The 17,430-nt window shown below is 51.7% G+C and overlaps 10 protein-coding genes across 10 annotated transcripts; 1 reads left to right on the forward strand and 9 right to left on the reverse strand.

Moving 5' to 3' along the window:
* Positions 1-2,938: 2,938 nt before the first annotated feature.
* PPTG_09801 (hypothetical protein) lies at positions 2,939-4,007 on the reverse strand (the record flags this gene model as incomplete). Its single annotated transcript, XM_008905585.1, has 1 exon — positions 2,939-4,007. Exon 1 carries the CDS (start codon positions 3,881-3,883, stop codon positions 2,939-2,941), a length of 945 nt encoding a protein of 314 aa, XP_008903833.1. The 5' UTR covers positions 3,884-4,007.
* A 189-nt stretch (positions 4,008-4,196) lies between these two features.
* On the reverse strand, positions 4,197-5,152 carry PPTG_09802 (hypothetical protein). Its single transcript, XM_008905586.1, has one exon. It carries the CDS (start codon positions 5,099-5,101, stop codon positions 4,277-4,279), a length of 825 nt encoding a protein of 274 aa, XP_008903834.1. The 5' UTR covers positions 5,102-5,152; the 3' UTR covers positions 4,197-4,276.
* A 144-nt stretch (positions 5,153-5,296) lies between these two features.
* Positions 5,297-7,049, reverse strand: PPTG_09803 (hypothetical protein; the record flags this gene model as incomplete). Its single annotated transcript, XM_008905587.1, has 3 exons — positions 5,297-6,043; positions 6,111-6,323; positions 6,453-7,049. The coding sequence occupies 3 exons, from the start codon at positions 7,047-7,049 to the stop codon at positions 5,297-5,299; spliced, it is 1,557 nt and encodes a 518-aa protein (XP_008903835.1).
* Positions 7,050-8,947: 1,898 nt separating this feature from the next.
* PPTG_09804 (hypothetical protein) lies at positions 8,948-9,849 on the reverse strand. The gene has a single exon (XM_008905588.1). The coding sequence runs from the start codon at positions 9,804-9,806 to the stop codon at positions 9,078-9,080; it is 729 nt and encodes a 242-aa protein (XP_008903836.1). The 5' UTR covers positions 9,807-9,849; the 3' UTR covers positions 8,948-9,077.
* A 217-nt stretch (positions 9,850-10,066) lies between these two features.
* Positions 10,067-10,726, reverse strand: PPTG_09805 (hypothetical protein; the record flags this gene model as incomplete). The annotated part of the gene is made up of 1 exon (XM_008905589.1): positions 10,067-10,726. One exon carries the CDS (start codon positions 10,724-10,726, stop codon positions 10,067-10,069), a length of 660 nt encoding a protein of 219 aa, XP_008903837.1.
* Positions 10,727-10,777: 51 nt separating this feature from the next.
* Positions 10,778-11,353, reverse strand: PPTG_09806 (hypothetical protein; the record flags this gene model as incomplete). Its single annotated transcript, XM_008905590.1, has 1 exon — positions 10,778-11,353. The coding sequence occupies one exon, from the start codon at positions 11,351-11,353 to the stop codon at positions 10,778-10,780; it is 576 nt and encodes a 191-aa protein (XP_008903838.1).
* A 644-nt stretch (positions 11,354-11,997) lies between these two features.
* PPTG_09807 (hypothetical protein) lies at positions 11,998-13,344 on the forward strand. The gene has a single exon (XM_008905591.1). The coding sequence runs from the start codon at positions 12,053-12,055 to the stop codon at positions 13,049-13,051; it is 999 nt and encodes a 332-aa protein (XP_008903839.1). The 5' UTR covers positions 11,998-12,052; the 3' UTR covers positions 13,052-13,344.
* On the reverse strand, positions 13,182-14,475 carry PPTG_09808 (hypothetical protein). The gene has a single exon (XM_008905592.1). The coding sequence runs from the start codon at positions 14,439-14,441 to the stop codon at positions 13,284-13,286; it is 1,158 nt and encodes a 385-aa protein (XP_008903840.1). The 5' UTR covers positions 14,442-14,475; the 3' UTR covers positions 13,182-13,283.
* A 609-nt stretch (positions 14,476-15,084) lies between these two features.
* PPTG_09809 (hypothetical protein) lies at positions 15,085-16,254 on the reverse strand. Its single transcript, XM_008905593.1, has one exon. The coding sequence runs from the start codon at positions 16,197-16,199 to the stop codon at positions 15,162-15,164; it is 1,038 nt and encodes a 345-aa protein (XP_008903841.1). The 5' UTR covers positions 16,200-16,254; the 3' UTR covers positions 15,085-15,161.
* Positions 16,255-17,190: 936 nt separating this feature from the next.
* PPTG_09810 (hypothetical protein) lies at positions 17,191-17,328 on the reverse strand (the record flags this gene model as incomplete). Its single annotated transcript, XM_008905594.1, has 1 exon — positions 17,191-17,328. The coding sequence occupies one exon, from the start codon at positions 17,326-17,328 to the stop codon at positions 17,191-17,193; it is 138 nt and encodes a 45-aa protein (XP_008903842.1).
* Positions 17,329-17,430: the final 102 nt, after the last annotated feature.

Below are 17,430 nucleotides of genomic sequence, written 5' to 3' on the forward strand. Positions count from 1 at the left end.
TGTGGGTTGGAATATATGTGGCAAGGGTCCCGGGGTCCCGAACCTTCCTGATTGGTCTTAGTCTTGAAAAACAGGGCCCCGACACTGTCGTCTTTTGGTAAAAAAAAGTGTTGCGTCTGGAGAGTTTGAACGGAGACCGACCTACACATCAAATTCCACTGTGTAGTCAGAAAAAGATGAGAGAAGCCGCAATCGTTCCTTTTTAGCGTAGCACTGCATAATTCCTTGTATAGTGAATACGTGAGCGGTTGCTTACCGGAATTTTTTGCAGAACCTGATTGGTTTGTTTCAGCCTCATATCGTTTAATCTCGGAAAAGATCCTCTTCATTCCCTCTCCATATTCTACTGGCAACGGCAACTCTCTCCTACGATAGAGATCCTTAATAGCGCTCCTGAATCCACTTAGCGTTACAGCTTTTACACGAGTCCGTTTGTAAGCTAGAAAATCATCAAACACCGCTGGAGTGAACTCGGGGAGGTTAAGGTCACCATCGGCTGTAAAATACTGAGCGATATTTGGATCTAAAGCAGACCGTTCTTCTCGTAGCCACTTCTTGATCCCGTTGATGCTCCCTGTATACTTCTTTCTTGTATCGCGCGATATGCAAGCATCACGAAGAGCCTTCGGATCGACGAAGACAGCGTCCTCCTGCGAACTTCTTGCAGGCATTTTTTCTGTGAAGTGATGGTATGCGCTGGATATCATTCAATTTTGGCCAATTAGAGCGACGCCTTTTCGTCGGTTCCTGGTGCATACGATTTCTTAACATAATTCGATTATTGATTGCCTATAGTAAATCTCAGTCACTCAGCGGCGTCAGGATTCACAGATTCCGGAAATCATAAGCCGATCCGCCGACGTTTTGGTTGAAAGTGCCATATAAAACTTACGTAAGTTAGAGAATGTCGGAGGAAATTTATCAGGGCTCCTCCAATTCAGTATTATACTGGAAGTGCTGCAATAGTAATAACGGCAATACAATCGATACCCCTGATATTTCCCAGAAGCCACAAAGAAGAAAACACATACTTGCTGCCCAACGAATGAAAAATCCACAATCATTGGTTAAAATTAGCCGTTATTTCATGTGTAATTTTCTATTCGAGCCATTTCACACATTCCATAAGGCTCATCGTCAACCGGGCTCACCGCACCAAACCGCATTGATCGAGAATGATTTTGCCGCCGCATTGGGACGGTTGCCTGACCCACTACAGATGGATTCCATGATGGAGTCGAGCAAGAATCACAATTAAACAGTTTAGGTATCGGAGCTATTGTAGTGTATGTTCATTGTTTTGGTCCCGCACACTGGCTGAGGTCTGAGTATTGCTCTCGCGTCAACCCATCTACGTGCTGGATAACGTCTTTAGGAGTTTACTTGGCATGCAACCCTCGCATCCAACTGGGCCCATTGTTTCCCGGGTCGGAACCTAAAGTTAGATTCGGTAAGGCACTCAGGAGTCTTCTTCACAAAGAAGGCGTTGAAAAAAGCTATGGTACACATTCGATAAGAAAGGGCGTGGCCACATTTGCGTGTGGTGGAAGTACGGGCGGTCCGTCGATCGTAAGTGTTTGTCTTCGATGTGGCTGGTCACTTGGAGGGGTACAAGACCGATATTTTCGCTATGAAGCTGCGGGTGATCCGGTTTTAGGGCGTGTGGTAGCTGGGCTTCCAGTTAATGACTTCAAGTTTGCAGCTCTACCGCCACATTTTATCAGCAATTCCGATGAATAGGTAAAATCCACCATTCACGTTATGTTTCCGGGGCTTGCCAGTGAATCTAATCTACGTGGTATTTTGGAGTTATGTCTCGCTTCCCTGGTACAGCATACCGAGTTTCTACTGGAAAACTTGCCGACCAACCACCCGCTTCTATCTACACTTCTATTTACCGATCCGTCCGTTAGACATGCGTTGGGTGGAATGCTAGAAGTTGGCGACTCTAAATGGATGCAGACAACTGGAATTCCACCGCACATTGATCTTTATAGGAAACTTGACAATCAACAGAAGTCCATTGATGCACTCCCCGACATGTTAGAAAGACGCATGGAAAGAGTTCTAAAAGAAAAGGGTGTCACAGCAGGGAATATTACAAGGGAGCTGCTACGGCTTGAAATTAGATCGATGATGGAAGATGTGGGTCTCCAGCGTGATCAATCTATCGCACCAGCACATGAAGATTCGACAGCTACATGAGCAATTTTTTGTTGGGGTGGGAAGATTCATCGGCTGCCGAAAGACTTTGATTTTCCTAGTATTGATTCTCTTGGGGCGTGGAGGCTATGGTGGTTCGGAGACATCCGGCGTGGATACCCTCCTTACCAAAGCATTTCCTCCGATGACCTAGACACACCAAAAAAGAAAGCAACACTGTCAGAGTGGCCAATGCTAATGCGGCACATTGTTTCTGGAATCGAAGAGAAAACTGGTTTACCACTGCCTGTAATTCGGGATGAAGTTCAAGCCGTTGAGCTGTTCAACACAGGATATCAGATGCTAAAGTTAAAGCCGAGTAAAAGGAAGCGCAGAGTATCCCAGATCAAACTTACCACAGTGCTGCGGCTAGTTCGTGAAGCAGAATCTAGCCGAACTCGTAGCCTCCCTTTCACACCACGAAAAGGCAGAAACCTGCTAATGACTGACACAGGGGAGAGATCGACAGGACAGACAAGTGGTTAGCCTCATTATAATGTATCTTTTGCCCAGTGTACTTACATCGTGGTGTTGGAGCCACGCCTTCGTTTTTCTTCTTACTGTAGGGCAGTACGCACAATCGAAATATTATCCAGTCGGATCCTGTTTATAGTCGTCGGCGTCCTGAACATACGAATTCCCAAGTCAAGTCAATGTTACGTAGATTTCACTAAAAATGAGGATTTAAAAATAGTAAAAATAAAATGTATGTGAACTCAAGACAAACTGCTTTCGACTACTCTTGGTGGCTAGCATACCATTTACGCAGCGGCAACGGCACCCAAGTCGGCGAACTGGTCGTCTTCGGTGCAAGCTGTGGGCATGCACTCGTCGCATTGAATACCTCTGCAACGTCCGATTTCAGCGGCAAATCTCCGAAACTTGGAATGCAGACACGCGACTCGAAATCTTCACTCTCGCTTTCAATCAACCAGCACCGAGTGTCTTCCGTCTCACTCAAGTAGGAATCGTAGTCGTTTTCCTTCGAGACGGTGTAATTTCCTCCATTGAACACAACATTCACCTCAGTCTTGTCACCAGAAGACGTCCAATTTGAAGTCTTTATGACTGAATCGAGTCCATCGAACGGTATGCTTTGGCTTGCAGTCAAGCATCCGCTCGTGGTGATGGTATCTCCGTAGCCCAGCGAGGTCTCGACCCACTTGAAGCCTCTGCCATTAGCCAATGCTATATACTGCTGACTTGGCAGCACCACTCCTGAATAGATGGTCACCAAAGCGTCAAAAGGCAACAGGGTATCACTTTCATTTCGCGGGAAGAGGGCTCCGGATAAACTCGCGTTACTGCTACCTCCCTCGATATAGAGCTCACTTGCATTACGCGCCTGGTTCAACCACGCAACCAACTTTCTCTGCGGTGCGGTGAGACCTTTGCCACTCGTCAATGATGAGTGCGTCGTCGAGAATATGGGATCACCTTCATAAACTGCAACTGCAGCCTGACTAGCATCGCCGCGGTCCAGAGCGAGCACGAGCCCAACGGCGACCAAGACCAACCCCATCAACACTACAAAAGGGGTCCAAGAGTATCGGTTGCGTAGGCGTGGCTTCTCGACTGAAGCGGAATCTCCATCATCGTGGTCATAGGTTGAGTCGAGAGATACCGTGCTCAGCGGCGCCTCGCGCTTTGACTGCTCCTGCGCTTCGCCTTCACCGTCCATTTTGGCAAATGCGAATTGCTGGAGTGCGACTCAAAGCAGTCCTACGAAGAAGAGAACACACGACAGCATTGCAGCGTCCCAAGCAGGACAAAACAACCTAACTGTCGTATGGCAACTATTGCGCTACATGTACAGTTCTATCGGTATAATAATACGATTCCTATTGCTTTAATCGAGAACTTTACCGACGTACACGTAGTGTATTACTAGTAATACGAAGTTGTCGCTTATCGCTACCGTAGTCTGGTTTGTCATCTGAATTTCAGATCCTGAATACGGGCAGACCACGTTGAAGCCTGGACAGACGGAAGCTCATCTCAACAACTTACATTTCTCATCCTGTTACACTACGTCACTTGCACTTGTCCGCCTTGTCATATCTCTCTGTACGTCTCATGAATCCTCTCTCTTCGAGCAAGCATCGATGTGTGGATCGAGGCATCGCGTCGGCCGGATCGAGCACGCTTCACCCGACGTCATAGGTGCCTCAAGATACTCGCAGTAATCCAGCATTCCAATCGGTTGGTCGATATCAACTAAAATATCTGCTGAGCCCGACGCCACCGTTAGCTCCAACGTCGACTGCTTGCCGTGAATGACTAGCGCCGGATCTGTTGCTTGTTGATCGCTGCTAGGCAACGGATTTGAAGGTGACGCCATCTTCAGCCTCGCCCGAAGCCAATCCTCAGCACAAACCACGAACGGCGTATCGTAAAACTCAAACTGCAACGGCTTGCAATTCACGTAAAACTCTGAATAGAGCTCCGGTCGAAACGCGCTGTGTACGGTGTCCTTCAGCGTATGCAGCGGTGGGATATCCAGTGTCGTTAAACACGTTGCGTTCGCATTGCTTGTGCCCAGCGGCCGGCGGTATCCTCGATGATTCATCAGCACAAACACCTCGCTATCATTTACCACCATGCGTCCATCGAAACGGAGTCTGTGTGAGCATTCCGAGAGACGAGGCCATAGTGTTCCGGTAACATTAAGTCGCTCCATAGAACTTTCATTCATCTGCATCGTCAGATTAAATGAGATTGCTGAGGCATTTTCCAACGCGAAAAAAACTGCAGTAGCTTGACGTCGAGCTGTCGACATGGACGTCACTGCTACCCACAGACACATGAGCACATTGAGCGCCACAAACGCTGCGAGACCCAGACACAACGAGTCGCGAGCTGTCCACCGAGGCTTCGTGAGTGCAGCAGGAAGCTCCATATTCAACGCAGAAGAACGACAACTCAACTGTCACTTTGTCAGTGTACAACACGCTCCCTAATTATTATCAAACGCCTACTTTTCCTACAACAAAGCTAACTCATAAAATAACTGGAGACAACGAAGAAGAGTTGGGACCAGACAGTTGAGCTGGATCGTCCCGTTATCCTCTCGTCCCAAAACGCCTGAACGCCTTTAACCCAGTGTGATAAGCGGCCCCACCACTAGGTTCTCCCATCTCAACGCTAGAACCAGTACCTCTCGCATCCAGAATGCAGCATCAGCAGACGTGGCCGAGCCCAATGATCCTCCGTACTCAACTTCAAAGCCACGAATCGGCTGGCCTTCCACTTCCGGTAGTGTCGTGAATTTCCACCAGATAAAAGCTTTGGACCAGATGACGCACTGCGACGGCGGCGTGGAACCCGACATGATGTTCAGGTCGTTCGCGTCTTCCGGGTTCATATCCCGAATACACACGAGATGTCCATCGGGCGTCTTGGTGCGGAACAACAAGTAAATGGTGTGGTGCACCCAACCGTCCACGGTGTGTTTGATCTTGCGACGCACAACCACCACGTCGTTCTCGAAGCGCTGTAGCACTTCAACTTTCACCTCCAGACTGTGACCGAAGTAGCGCGTCACTTGGTCCTGTACAGCTCGCATCTCCCAGCTACGCGCAGCCAGGTCTTCGCTGCAGTCTTTGGCGAATTTCTTGTGGAACATGAAGTTGACGTTGTTTCCCACAAGTTTTCGTTTCTCACGCCAGCCACAGATCTCCAAGCCACTTGTTACGAAGTCCTCACTGTTGGAAAAGGCCTCAATCTCCAGGAACGAATCGCGCATGATACGGAGACACATGGCTTCTTCCATAGGACGCCACGACCGCGGCGTGTGGAGGTCGAACTGCTCCTCGACGACCGAATCCGACGTCGTCTCGCGCTGTATTTTATACAATTGTTTAATACAAATTGTGTTGTTTTAAACACATGTTTAAAACTGAACGTACATGGTCATACTCGAGCTGCAGCATCGAGTGGAAGAAGCGGTGGTCGTCCAGAGCCTTGCGTAGACTGTAGTTGTGGTTGGTGAGGTGCGTGGCCTCCATCGTGAGCTCCGAGATCTTCTGGCGGATGGGGCTCTCGGACTTGACGCCTTCGCACAGCTCCCGGATGCGGCTCTCCATGGCTGCTACAGTCTCCTTCATAGTCATCATCGTGTGCTACGCAAGGTGTCAAAATGACAAGAGACGGCGACAGCGGACACCACCAGAAAAGAACACAAACATCGTCAGTCCACTTGACACTTTGATGACTCATGCAACTCAAAGATACCGATCTGCCAAACTCACCTCTCGTTTGTGGCGACTGCGGCGCTCGTAGCTGCGTAGACGCGCCTTGGCTTCACTTGGAGGCGGACGCTTGGGCTTCTTCTCTTTGGCTTTGGCGGACGGTTTGCGACCGCGGCGCTTCTTCTCGGGCGCAGGAGGCGGCACTAGCGCGTTGCGTAGGCCAAGCGGGGGCAGCGGCGCTACAGACGATGACGGGAAGAGCGCATCTGCGTGCATGGCCGCCTCGGGTTTCATCATCATAGTCATGACCTCGTCGGGTCCGCTCTCGGACAGCTCGCCACTCACCAGATCCTCGTCCAGTTGAGCCATCGCCTCGTCCTGGTCCGGGTCCTGTTCATGCGGACTCGGCGCCGACGAGGGTTCGCCCAATGCGGCGCTCCAGAGCGAGTCCAGCTCGTCCTGTTCCTGGTCCGCAGGGCTTCCCTGCTCTTCCTCAGACAGTGTACCTGGCAGCATGATGGCCATCACGGCGGAGTCTGCGTTCTGCTCCAGCTGTTCGAGTCCCAACTCGCCCAGTTCCTCGTCGCTCAGCATAAGTCCACTTAGCTCCGCGTCCGTCGACGGCGCGTGATGCAGCGCTTGCATCAAGTCCAACATTCTTCCCGTGTCCCTGCTAAGTACGCTTTCTTTTTTTCTTTGGACACGAAGTGTGCGAGTCGACGCAAATCAGACTATGTCTGGGTCGAGGTGCTCGCTATAGAGGGCGAAAACGATACTGAGCTGTTCACGTCCGCACCGCCAGGGTCATAATGAACTTCAGTCAACTGGAAATGGGAGGGGAACCGGAACGGGTTCACTTGCTTTGACTATGCCACTTCGTGCGACTGTACTTCGCTCCCAAGTTCAACTTCTTCAAATAGCGGCTCAGTTTAACTGGAAACTGGACTGGAAAACGCCCGCACCTTCTGTTGGCAGCATGCGGCTTCATCGCATGTCATTCGGGGTGGCAGGGGGGCTTGTCCAGCCGGCAGGAGGTTGAGGACTACAGCCCTGCATCAACAGCCGCGAGTCGTTTGTGCCGGTGCGGCAGCAAGATCACCAAGCCGCCCAGCGTTTCGACGGTCTGGTTGGTACGCTGTACCGCTCCAGGCGTCATGTCGCTTGGCAATGTCTGCTTGGCGTCCACAGCCCTTTTTCTTCTTCAACCGAGCCCGTCCTCCCCACGAGGTCGGTACAGTGTACCACTCTCTTACAAAAAGCGAGAGGCCACGGACGTCAATCGAAATTCAACCAAAGGTCGCGCGTATCTTTACAGCTGGACAATTCGATTTCAACACGACTTCATAAGTAACGTGTGACCTTCACCTGCACGTACGAAGTACCCTGTTCATACTTTCCTTGCTTATGGCAGCCCAGCCAGCAGGTGCGCTCGAAAGAGATCGCCATTACCTCGACAACGGCAGATGATCGAGATGATCGCACTTCAACATGCCGGAATGTTAAATACATTGCGTTTCTGCTGGTGTGCGGCGACTCTTGTCAGGATTAATTGTCAAGTGCTACCTGGTAGTTGCAAGCACGACAATAAATAAACAGCGGCTCGCATAAACCACGTGTGGATGCACTGCAGACGCCAAAACACCCTACCGGAATACAGCTTCCTGTAAAACAGACTCGAGAATAACCGGGTTAACTTCACGTATGGAATCACGGGAGGTGACGCTGCTGCCATGCTTGAACTAATGGCGTTGAGGCCCGATGGCGCCACGACTTGGTGGGACTACTACGTTTGCAACTACTCGCAGTAGTCTGCTGCCCACTTGCCAACCTTACTGTACTTAAGTACTGCATACGAACCTGCGTGCGTTGAAGTGTCCATCGCGGCGGACGACAACAAATCGGAAAATGGAATGTGGCCGTGGGATCACATCGTCATTGCGAATGTCGTCCCGTGTATTACAAAGAATACCTCACTTAATTAGGTACTTTTAGCGATGAGCTCACACTGTTTCAATTTAATTTAGCGTTGCCACTCTTCAGACGTCACTCTTCCGCCATGGTTATTTCGGCCCTAATGCGCCTCTACCTTGCACCCGGAGAACTACCGCGCAACATCGTTAGCTCACACAGTTGGTGCTCGGCTTGAAACAATTGCGCCAGCACTCGTTAAGCTACGTTTTCGACGCAGCGACCCCGATGAGCTCCTCCAATGGCCGAGTCAATCTGATGGCCACTAGCTTCAGGATGCGCGACCTGACACGCTCCACGTCGCGTCGCCGCTGTCACTCGATCCAATTCAACAGGGATGGACAACCGCAACAGCGGAATTCATATAGTACAGCTCTTTGGCTATTTTGTGTCTTGTGAAACTGGACAAAGGAAGACAAGAGAGCGCCATCCTTTTCAGTACGAGTTTTTTTCAGGCTGCGTGATGTGCTTTATATTGTTTCGTCCTCGCACTCTTGAAGGAATTATCATCCAACCCATGCACTTCCGAGCACATGGATTGCCCTGCACGAAGCACAGGTTGGTGTATCAAGACGAAGCGGGAGTGAGCTTAAAGGAAATTGGACATCCGAATTAGAAGCGCACCAGAAAGTAGACCCATGTATTATTGGTGTCGGTAAAATGTGGCGATAAAAGGTTGACGCAGCAAGCCCCTCAAATAAATCCGCACGTGGCAACTCAGCTGATCTGCATGTCCTCGGCCGCCACCTCGCCGTCTTCGACAGCCGTCGCTCCAGTCACCGCCGAAACGGGTGCAACAGGCACGCCGACCTCGTTGCTGCTCATAGCTGCAGGATCCTCACTCCCCGGTGCAAGTGACAACTCATCGAAGCCCAACTTGGCTAGTGTGTTCTCCATCTTCTGTCGCTGGCGGGTGCGCGCTCGCTTCTTGGCGTCCTTCTTCTTCCTATCCTCTACCTCGTAAATGGTACGGTATACCTCCTTGGGCACCTTATCCTTCAATAGTGTGAAGAAGACTCCTCCGGACGTACGACGCCGCGGCTTATACTCACGCGAAACCTCGTCCACCACAAAGAACAGCTCGGGTTTGCCGCTACCCAACGCGTTCACCGTCTGGCCGCCGTCCTTCTCGAGTCGCAATGTTTCACGCAGAAGCTGCCACGACACCTTCGGTCCAACATTCTTCACCACGCGATGCAAAAGCGCCACCTTCGGCTCTTTCAAAAGCTCGGACAGCACGCGCGGCATGTCCTTGGTCAACGGTTGCTTAAGGTTATTGCGACGTCGCTTACTCTTATTACCGCGCGGCGTCTGCGGGGCATTGCCGTCCTTCTTGTGCTTGTGCCTGTGCTTCTTCTGCTGTTTCTGCGGCGAGCGTACTGGCGCAGCAGCGTCGGTCCGCACAGCCACTGGCGCCGGTGGCGGAGCTACAGCTGCAACGTCCATAGTCAAGTGACTGGAATGGATCGACGACGCTAAAAATAGCGCGCCAAATTGCATTTTGACCAATCAGTGAATTTATAAAATACTAACGAATTAAAATAAAATAAAACACAGTGCTTCTAAATTGAATTGAATAATGTAAGGTGTAGCGTAGGTGTTGAAGTGCATGGTCCACTTCAACTACACTGTGTCGCTGCAATGAGCCTGCGAGCATCAACAAATATTAGTCAGTCTGGAGCAAAACACCTGAAAACTGGTAAACCTTAATTACTTATCAATGCTCGCATGAGCTCGAGCTCGCGCTGCTGGAGCCGCTGCACCTGCTCCTGCAATAGCAGCACCACCCGCGTGTCGGCCTTCTGACGCTGAAGTTGCTGTTTCAGAGATGCATTCTCCTCCATCAGCTTCTGATTGTTTTCCCGAAGAGTCGAGAGTATATCGTCGTTTACTGCACGTATTTGCTTAGGCGCCTCAACAATCTGTAGCTGTTCACTAGCCGTATTGACAGGCGTGAAACAATGTAGCTCATGGCGTTTCTCACCTTGACCAGCATCAGAGTGAGAATGCTGTGGCTCTGGTTTGACCGTGATCTCCACGGGCGATGACTCTGTTGTATCTGCTATAATAATCATAGGTCTAGACAACACGGTCGATTCTTCTGCCGGGTGATGAACGTCGTCCTCGTCCTCTTGAAGCTCAATGAGATATCGAGCACGTTTACGCTTCCTCTCCGTTATAACCTCGCTATCACGAGGTCGTTTCTGACGCTCTCCTTGTTGCAATCGATTCATATGCTGCAGACGCAGCGCCTTCCTCCGGCCCATGGGCCTCACATCCTGATCGTCTTCATCAGCACTATCGTTCATTACAGCGGACTGCTGACTGCAGAGAGGAGGGCTGGATTGTTGTCGCAATTGTGCCATTTCCCGACGTAGTAGGAGATCCAGTTCGTCGCCATCCTCCTCCTCGTAGTCTTAACCGTCGGTCATGCCCGGTGATCCTGGCGACGCAGACCCCTTCACCACATCAATCATCTTCAACCGCACTATATCTACCTCACCGTCTATCTCGGTGTTATCTTCCCCGTTTGACACTTTACGACGTTCGCTAAACAGCAGCATTGCTCGTCGCAGCAGCTTATCCAACTCTTCGTCTTCTTCTTCACGTTGCGACGTAGCCAGTGCTGTCACGTTATCTTCCTGTGGTCTTTGCCTAGCCAGCCTCTGACGAAGTAGCAGCGTTGCTCGCTGTAGTAGTTCGTCCAATTCTTTGTCCTGTTCTTCGCCATCCGTCGCCTCCACTGGCGCTTCGCCATCTTCCCCAAACAACACAATATCACGCTGTGCATTTGTAGCCTTCATGCGGAGGAGGAGCACCGCACGGCGCAGCAGTCGGTCCAGGTCGCTATCATCTTCGCCCTGACACGAAGTTGGATGCGTTGCAGAGCGCTCTGCAACCTTCTGCCTGTTTGGCATTGCGCACTCCTGGTCGTCGCCCAGATCCTTCATAATGCGTTTCAGCCACTGAATCTTACGCGGGGCGGAGTCCATCGTCCACATTCACACACGACCACCAATTCCTGGTATTTGTCGACAGAATAAAAATTGCCGCCAAATCGCTTCGCGGGAAAAAGCTGTACCCCTTTTATGGTACCGTTGGACCAACATCTGATCGATTTCAAAATTTAAACTTGATGTCCTAATTTGGCATAGACTTATGAAGACGAGTAACTTTGGAAAGCACCAGTTGCATCATACTACGTAGTAAGTTTGAAGGAAGCAATTCCTTCGTGTGTTTTCATCAAGACCCACTACGTTGTCAGGGCGCTAAGTAAGGAAAAGAAAAAAAGATTTTTCGCGTCAAGTAGACAACTCCATACTCAGTAAGATAAGTGAGAAAGAAAAGGTTATGTCTGTTATCCATCTTGGCACTTAGTGGCAGCTTCCTTCTAACATCTATGTATTTGTGATTTTGCGAGCACTTGGTGTCGTTACAGTGCGCTGACCATAGGATGGTCTGAAAAATAATAACCAACGCGTTGTCACCTGCGGCTCAGGTAAGACTTTCCGAATCCACATACAGTAGTTAACAGCGTTTTGGCGATTGCTGTCGACTCTGTCTACCTCTTTTTTTTTTTTAAAAAAAAAATGTGTTTTGCAAAGTATACCTGGAATGGAAAAGTATACGTTGAGGGAGGTATTGTATACTTGGTTGCGCGTTTTTCACTTTCAGTAAATTGCCTACGCAACATGGCGTCGTTACCCGATGCGTCAGCGGCGTCTGCGCAGCTCCAGAGCAATTCTCACGCGACAGTATCCATTCCACCGTCTTCAGCGCTCGCTGCTGAGTCTAGCGAGCCATCTACAGCGTTTGGGAGCGCCCTAGAAGCTGTGCAACACGCCGTCGTTCCAAACGCTCACATTGATGTGTCAGCCTCGCCATCCGTGGCTACAGAGCCCGTCAAGAAGGGAAAGGGCGTCGGTAGGCGGCTCACAGACCGACAGCGCGTGGAGATTCTGGAACTGATTGAGAAATCGGGCAGCACCTTGTCAAATGCCGAGATTGGGAGGCGCTACGGCATCACACGCGCTGCCATTCAGAAGCTCAAACAAAAGGGCCCCGAGGTGAGGGCTCGATATCGTTACGGGAGTGCTGAGACCAGGGATGGGCGTAAACGTGGGGGCCACATCATGAGTGTACCGTTCGAACGAGAGCTGTTTGAATGGGTACGAGGACTCAAGGCACGGAAAGTGCCGGTCCCACCGTCGCTTGTCAAGGAGAAAGCCAAATTGTTGGTGCCCAAGTACGCGCTGGGAAGTTTTCAGGCGTCAAATGGATGGTACTACAACTTCTGTAAGCGGTTTAACTTGTCCACGGGCGTGTTGGTAGAGGAGAAGGCGCAGATACCCCCAGCGGCTGATGAGGTGGATGCAAACTTGGACGCAGACCACGCGGAGCTCCAGCAAATGACAATGAACGCGCTGGGGCAGCAAACGTACGAGCAAATCCAGCAGTATCATCAACAGCAAATAGCTGCGCTCACTGCAGCAACGTTGCAGGATAAACAGGGTCAAGTCCAACAGACCCAAGACAGCGCACAAGGACTGCAGCTTAAGAGCGATAAGATGCTGGCGCTTCTTGAGCAGCAAAACGCTCTTCTCGAGCGACAAAACAGCATGATCGAAGAGCAGTCCGAGACTATCAAGAAACTATTTGCTTTGGTGACCAACGGGGGCTCAGGGCTCTAGTGGCGATCTCGTATTGCAGCACCAGTTTCTATGCTGTTCCATACTATTCGAAGATGGACCAGGTAGTCTACATGAGGTAAATTCTCTCGCGGTGTTGAACCAGGCATAAAAAAAGCCAACAGAACATGATACGTTTTGTTAAGATATGTTCTTGTTGGTTGAGCGCTAGGTAAGATCACGTGGCGGCACTAGGATACATGTACAAATATTTTGGACTGACAAACACAAAAACTTACTGACGAAGACGGCGCTTGCAGCTCGTGTTTTTGCTCGGGAACGTCGGCTCGGAAGCAGAGGATCCTGCTACCTTGCTGCCGTTCGTCTGGCTTTGATCCTTCAATGACGGCGAATTGACCGAGCCGTTGCTTTCGCTAACCGTCGAATCATTAGACTGGTTGGGACTGTTGCCATTGCTGCCTTGGTCGATGTTGGAAGAACCCTCGACCTGGCTGCCAGTCTCCTCGCCCGTTTGTGTGGGGCTGTCGAACGGAGACGAGCTGCTGCCTTCATCAAGACCGGTAGATCCGCTGACTTGACTACCAGACTCTGAACCAATCGGCTTATCATAGGAGGTGCTGCTCTGGTCGGTATCGGACGAGCTGTCAACTTGACTACCGGTAGCAGAACCACCCGCAAGCGAGAATGAGCCATCACATGGTACAGAGCCCGAGGTGCTACTCTCGTCCAGGCCAGTCGAGCTCTGAGTTCCGCTGCCGTCTCCGCTTCGCGGGATGCCGTCGCCCTTGCCGTTCGAAGCAGAACCACTGCTTTCATCAGTGGAGCTTGACCCGGCAATCTCGCTGCTGGATCCACTCGTAGAAGGAAAAGTGACTTCGCCCTGGTCTACCGACGTTGATCCGCTGCTCTCGTCGATAGAGCTTGATCCCTCGACGTCACTGCCGGTGTCGTTCGTAATGTAGTCACCGCCTTCATTCGGACCCGTCGAGCCAGCGGGGCTACTTCCTGAGCTGCTCAAACTGGGGACACCTCCCTTGTCATTCGGAGAGGAACCGCCACCAATGTCGAGACCGCTGCCGGTTGGAAGGCTGCCGGCCGATGGAGGTGGGCTCTTGGGGTTAAACGCACTGCCAGATCCAGTGGAAGGGGGAATAGTGAACGCTCCGTTCGACTTGGAGTCGTTGCCTTCATCGATCGCCGAAGACCCCGCTACGGAAGAGCCCGTGCTGTCATACGAGTACGATCCGCCATCAGACGTAGCTGGTGCCGCAGTCGTCGAGGCAGGAACTAGCGTCTGTGACTGCACAGGCGAATCTGACGGGGTGACGTTGATCTGGGGAACGTTCGCCGGGTTGCCCTGCTCAAGAGCGGCGACGCCGTTCATAGCCACTACAGCGGCGACGACTAGTGAAAGATTCTTCCACGACAACATTTCGATTGCGATGTATTTGATGCGGATGAAAGTTGGGCAATTGAGTAATGAGCATTTGGAAGTTCGGCACGACAGTGCTCAAGGTGGTGCCATGGCAGAGATGAAGGTATCAACTACAGCTTTCCGAATCTGCAGGTGTCGACACTCGTCATTTACTGTTCGATCCACATGGTTGCAACTGCATGCCGTCACGTGTGGATTGAAGCTCATCGAATCGACCGTATGGCGCTAAATCCACACTGGAATTTCGATTGAACCGTTCGTTCCACCAGGCATCTGCTCCACTGGCTTGGCACAGAAGTCTCAGCAGCAAGTGATATCAAGGAACAGGGTGGCTGTCGAATTTACAGTGTAGATCGATGGCTGATTTGCATTGAGTTTTGCTTTCACCAAAGCTCCACAGCTGGTTGCGCAACTTACAGGGTTCTTGTCTGACTTGTCGTGCCAAGTGGAAGGACAGACTGTGCCAGGCTGTGTAGTGGAATGATAAGGACCCTGCTCGAAATGGTGAGGTTAAGCATCGTTTCTCCACACCATCATAGGTTGAGCATGCTGCATGTATCATACATGATGATATATGGCTCTTAAATTGACACTAGGAGTAATGTTGCTGTCAGTGAATATACGAGTAAACTTACAAGTAGACTGAATACCGGTCTGTATTGACAAACTTACATCCATTATCATAATACACACACACTGACTGGTACATCTAACCATCTAGTTTCGGCGAAGACGAAGCTTGCAGCTCGTGCCCGTGCTCGGAAAAGTAGCCGAGCCGCTGCTCTCCGTGGCAGCCGACGCTCCTGTCTGCGTCGGGGTCGAGTCGCTGCCGGTCGAGTCACTGCCGGTCGAGCTCGACGGAGTTGTAGCCTCGCTTCCGGCCTCACTGGTAGGGGTCGTGGCTGCGCTGCCAGCATCGCTCGTGGGTGTAGTGGCCTCGCTGCCGGCTTCGCTGGTCGGGGTGGTTTCATCACTGCCCTGGTTCTGAGTCGCCGATCCTTGTGTTGACTGGCTGGCACTCGAACTACCGGCGAGTGACAGAGATCCCTCGCACGGCTCCGAACCCGAAGTGCTTGTCTCAATAGCTGATGAACCAGCAACGTCACTGCCGGTGGCAGAGCTACCCGCAAACGACGTTGAGGCGCTGCTGACGTACGAACCCTGTTGCTCTTGGCTGCCAACGGTCACGTCACTGGAGCCGCTTGTCGAGGCAACCGAGCTGCTACCTTGGTCAATGGCGCTCGATCCCTCCACGGCGCTGCCGGTGTACGCGTCGTCATTGCCGGAATTGCTCGAGGTAATACCCGTTTTGCCGGGAGTTGGAGTCGAGGTGCCCTGATCGATATCGGCCGAACCCTCCACGGCGCTGCCGGTGTACGCGTCGTCATTGCCGGAATTGCTCGAGGTAATACCCGTTTTGCCGGGAGTTGGAGTCGAGGTGCCCTGATCGATATCGGACGAACCCTCCACGGCGCTGCCCGTATACAGCCCGTTGCTGCCGCTGCCGCTCGGTAAAGCTGTATCGCTCTTGCTAGGGTACGACGTCGACGGCGGGTTGGTTTCGGTGCTCTGGTCCAGAGCTGACGACGCATCCACCGAAGTCGGTGATTCCTGCACGACGGACTGGTCCGAGGGTGTCGCCGTGGTGGCAGACGGCAACTTCACACCACCACCGTAGCCCTGCTCAATGGCAGTGACGCCGTTCATGGCCACAGCGGCCGCAACAAGCAGTGATAGGGTCTTCCAGGAGAGCATGGTTGCGGTTGATATTGGGAGACGTAGTGAAGTGTTGATGTGTTTTTGAATGCCGAGGCAAAATGAATAATGAGCTTGTCGGCTTGACCAGAAAAGGAGTCGATGAGGTACGCCGACTTGGTGTGTGCCTTGGTCTCTGACCAAGCGATCCTGTGTCCCTTGCATCAGAGTCCAGCCGACCCCAAACTTTGGCACTGTGCCACATACGTGAACGATACTTGTCTCCGTCTGCCTTGCTCAGATCCACCTGGACGATGGCGCAACGGCCGTACAGCCACTCAGCGCATCAGAACCTATTCAATCCATGTGCTCAAGGCATCTGCTCCAGCGATTCGCACGAATGGTGCGCAGCTGGGCCTGCAGCATGCTTAATGCAGTGAGGCCTGTAATCGCTTTAAACAATGCATCGCATTAGAGGTAGCAGCAACGAGGAGAGAACGAGGCGAGCAGATTGTATTCACTGTGCTTTGTATCTGTCGTGGTGAACCATAGTGATCCTGAACGAGTCCAACACGAAACAACTTCAACGTCAACCTCTTTGCAAGACAAGATTTGCAGCTTGTTCGACTAATCGAGTGTTCGACTAATGAAGTTTTGAACAATTCCCTAGACTTATCCTTATCCTCTGGACGAACGATTTATGATGACGACATTTAGACTGATGTTGAGAGGAGTATTGGAAGCGAGCTGCTTACGCCCGACAGTGTCAAATAGACACCTTACTGGCGGAGGCGACGACTGCGGACCTTGCATCCTCCACTCTGTGGGGTGTGGTCGTCATCACCGCTAGTCGACGCTTCGCCTGCAGTGCTGTCGTCAAGCGTAGAGCTATCTCGATCACTACCATCGACGCTGGAAGGGACAGGTCCGTCGCCAGAAGGAGCACTGCCGCTGTCGACATCACTTGGTGGTGTCGGGAAGGTAATGCTGCCACTTCCGCTAGGAAGCGGAGGAAAGCTTGTGCTTCCACTTCCGGGGAACGGTGAGAAGTCTATGCTGCCACTGCTACTAGGTCTGTGCGGAAGATCCTCACAGCTGCCGTCGCCGTTCGCTGAAGGAGGGTGCTCGCTGGGTTGACTGTCGCTGCCTTCATCAATCGCAGAAGACCCGTCCACCACGCTGCCGGCATCACTGGCCAAGCTGTCGTTATCGTAGTCGCTGTCGGTTGATTCGGAGTTGTCAGTCGAGGAAGGCGTAGTTGGAGTCGTGGCGGGTGCCAGTGACTCCACTG

The sequence above is a fragment of the Phytophthora parasitica genome (assembly GCF_000247585.1).
Source record: "Phytophthora parasitica INRA-310 unplaced genomic scaffold supercont2.21, whole genome shotgun sequence".
Taxonomy (NCBI): Eukaryota; Oomycota; class Peronosporomycetes; order Peronosporales; family Peronosporaceae; genus Phytophthora; species Phytophthora nicotianae.

Excerpts from the sequence above, each read along its gene's own strand:
- PPTG_09809 (XM_008905593.1), bottom strand. The coding sequence starts at position 16,199 with ATGCTCTCCTGGAAGACCCTATCACTGCTTGTTGCGGCCGCTGTGGCC.
- PPTG_09808 (XM_008905592.1), bottom strand. The coding sequence starts at position 14,441 with ATGTTGTCGTGGAAGAATCTTTCACTAGTCGTCGCCGCTGTAGTGGCT.
- PPTG_09804 (XM_008905588.1), bottom strand. The coding sequence starts at position 9,806 with ATGGACGTTGCAGCTGTAGCTCCGCCACCGGCGCCAGTGGCTGTGCGG.
- PPTG_09807 (XM_008905591.1), top strand. The coding sequence starts at position 12,053 with ATGGCGTCGTTACCCGATGCGTCAGCGGCGTCTGCGCAGCTCCAGAGC.
- PPTG_09802 (XM_008905586.1), bottom strand. The coding sequence starts at position 5,101 with ATGGAGCTTCCTGCTGCACTCACGAAGCCTCGGTGGACAGCTCGCGAC.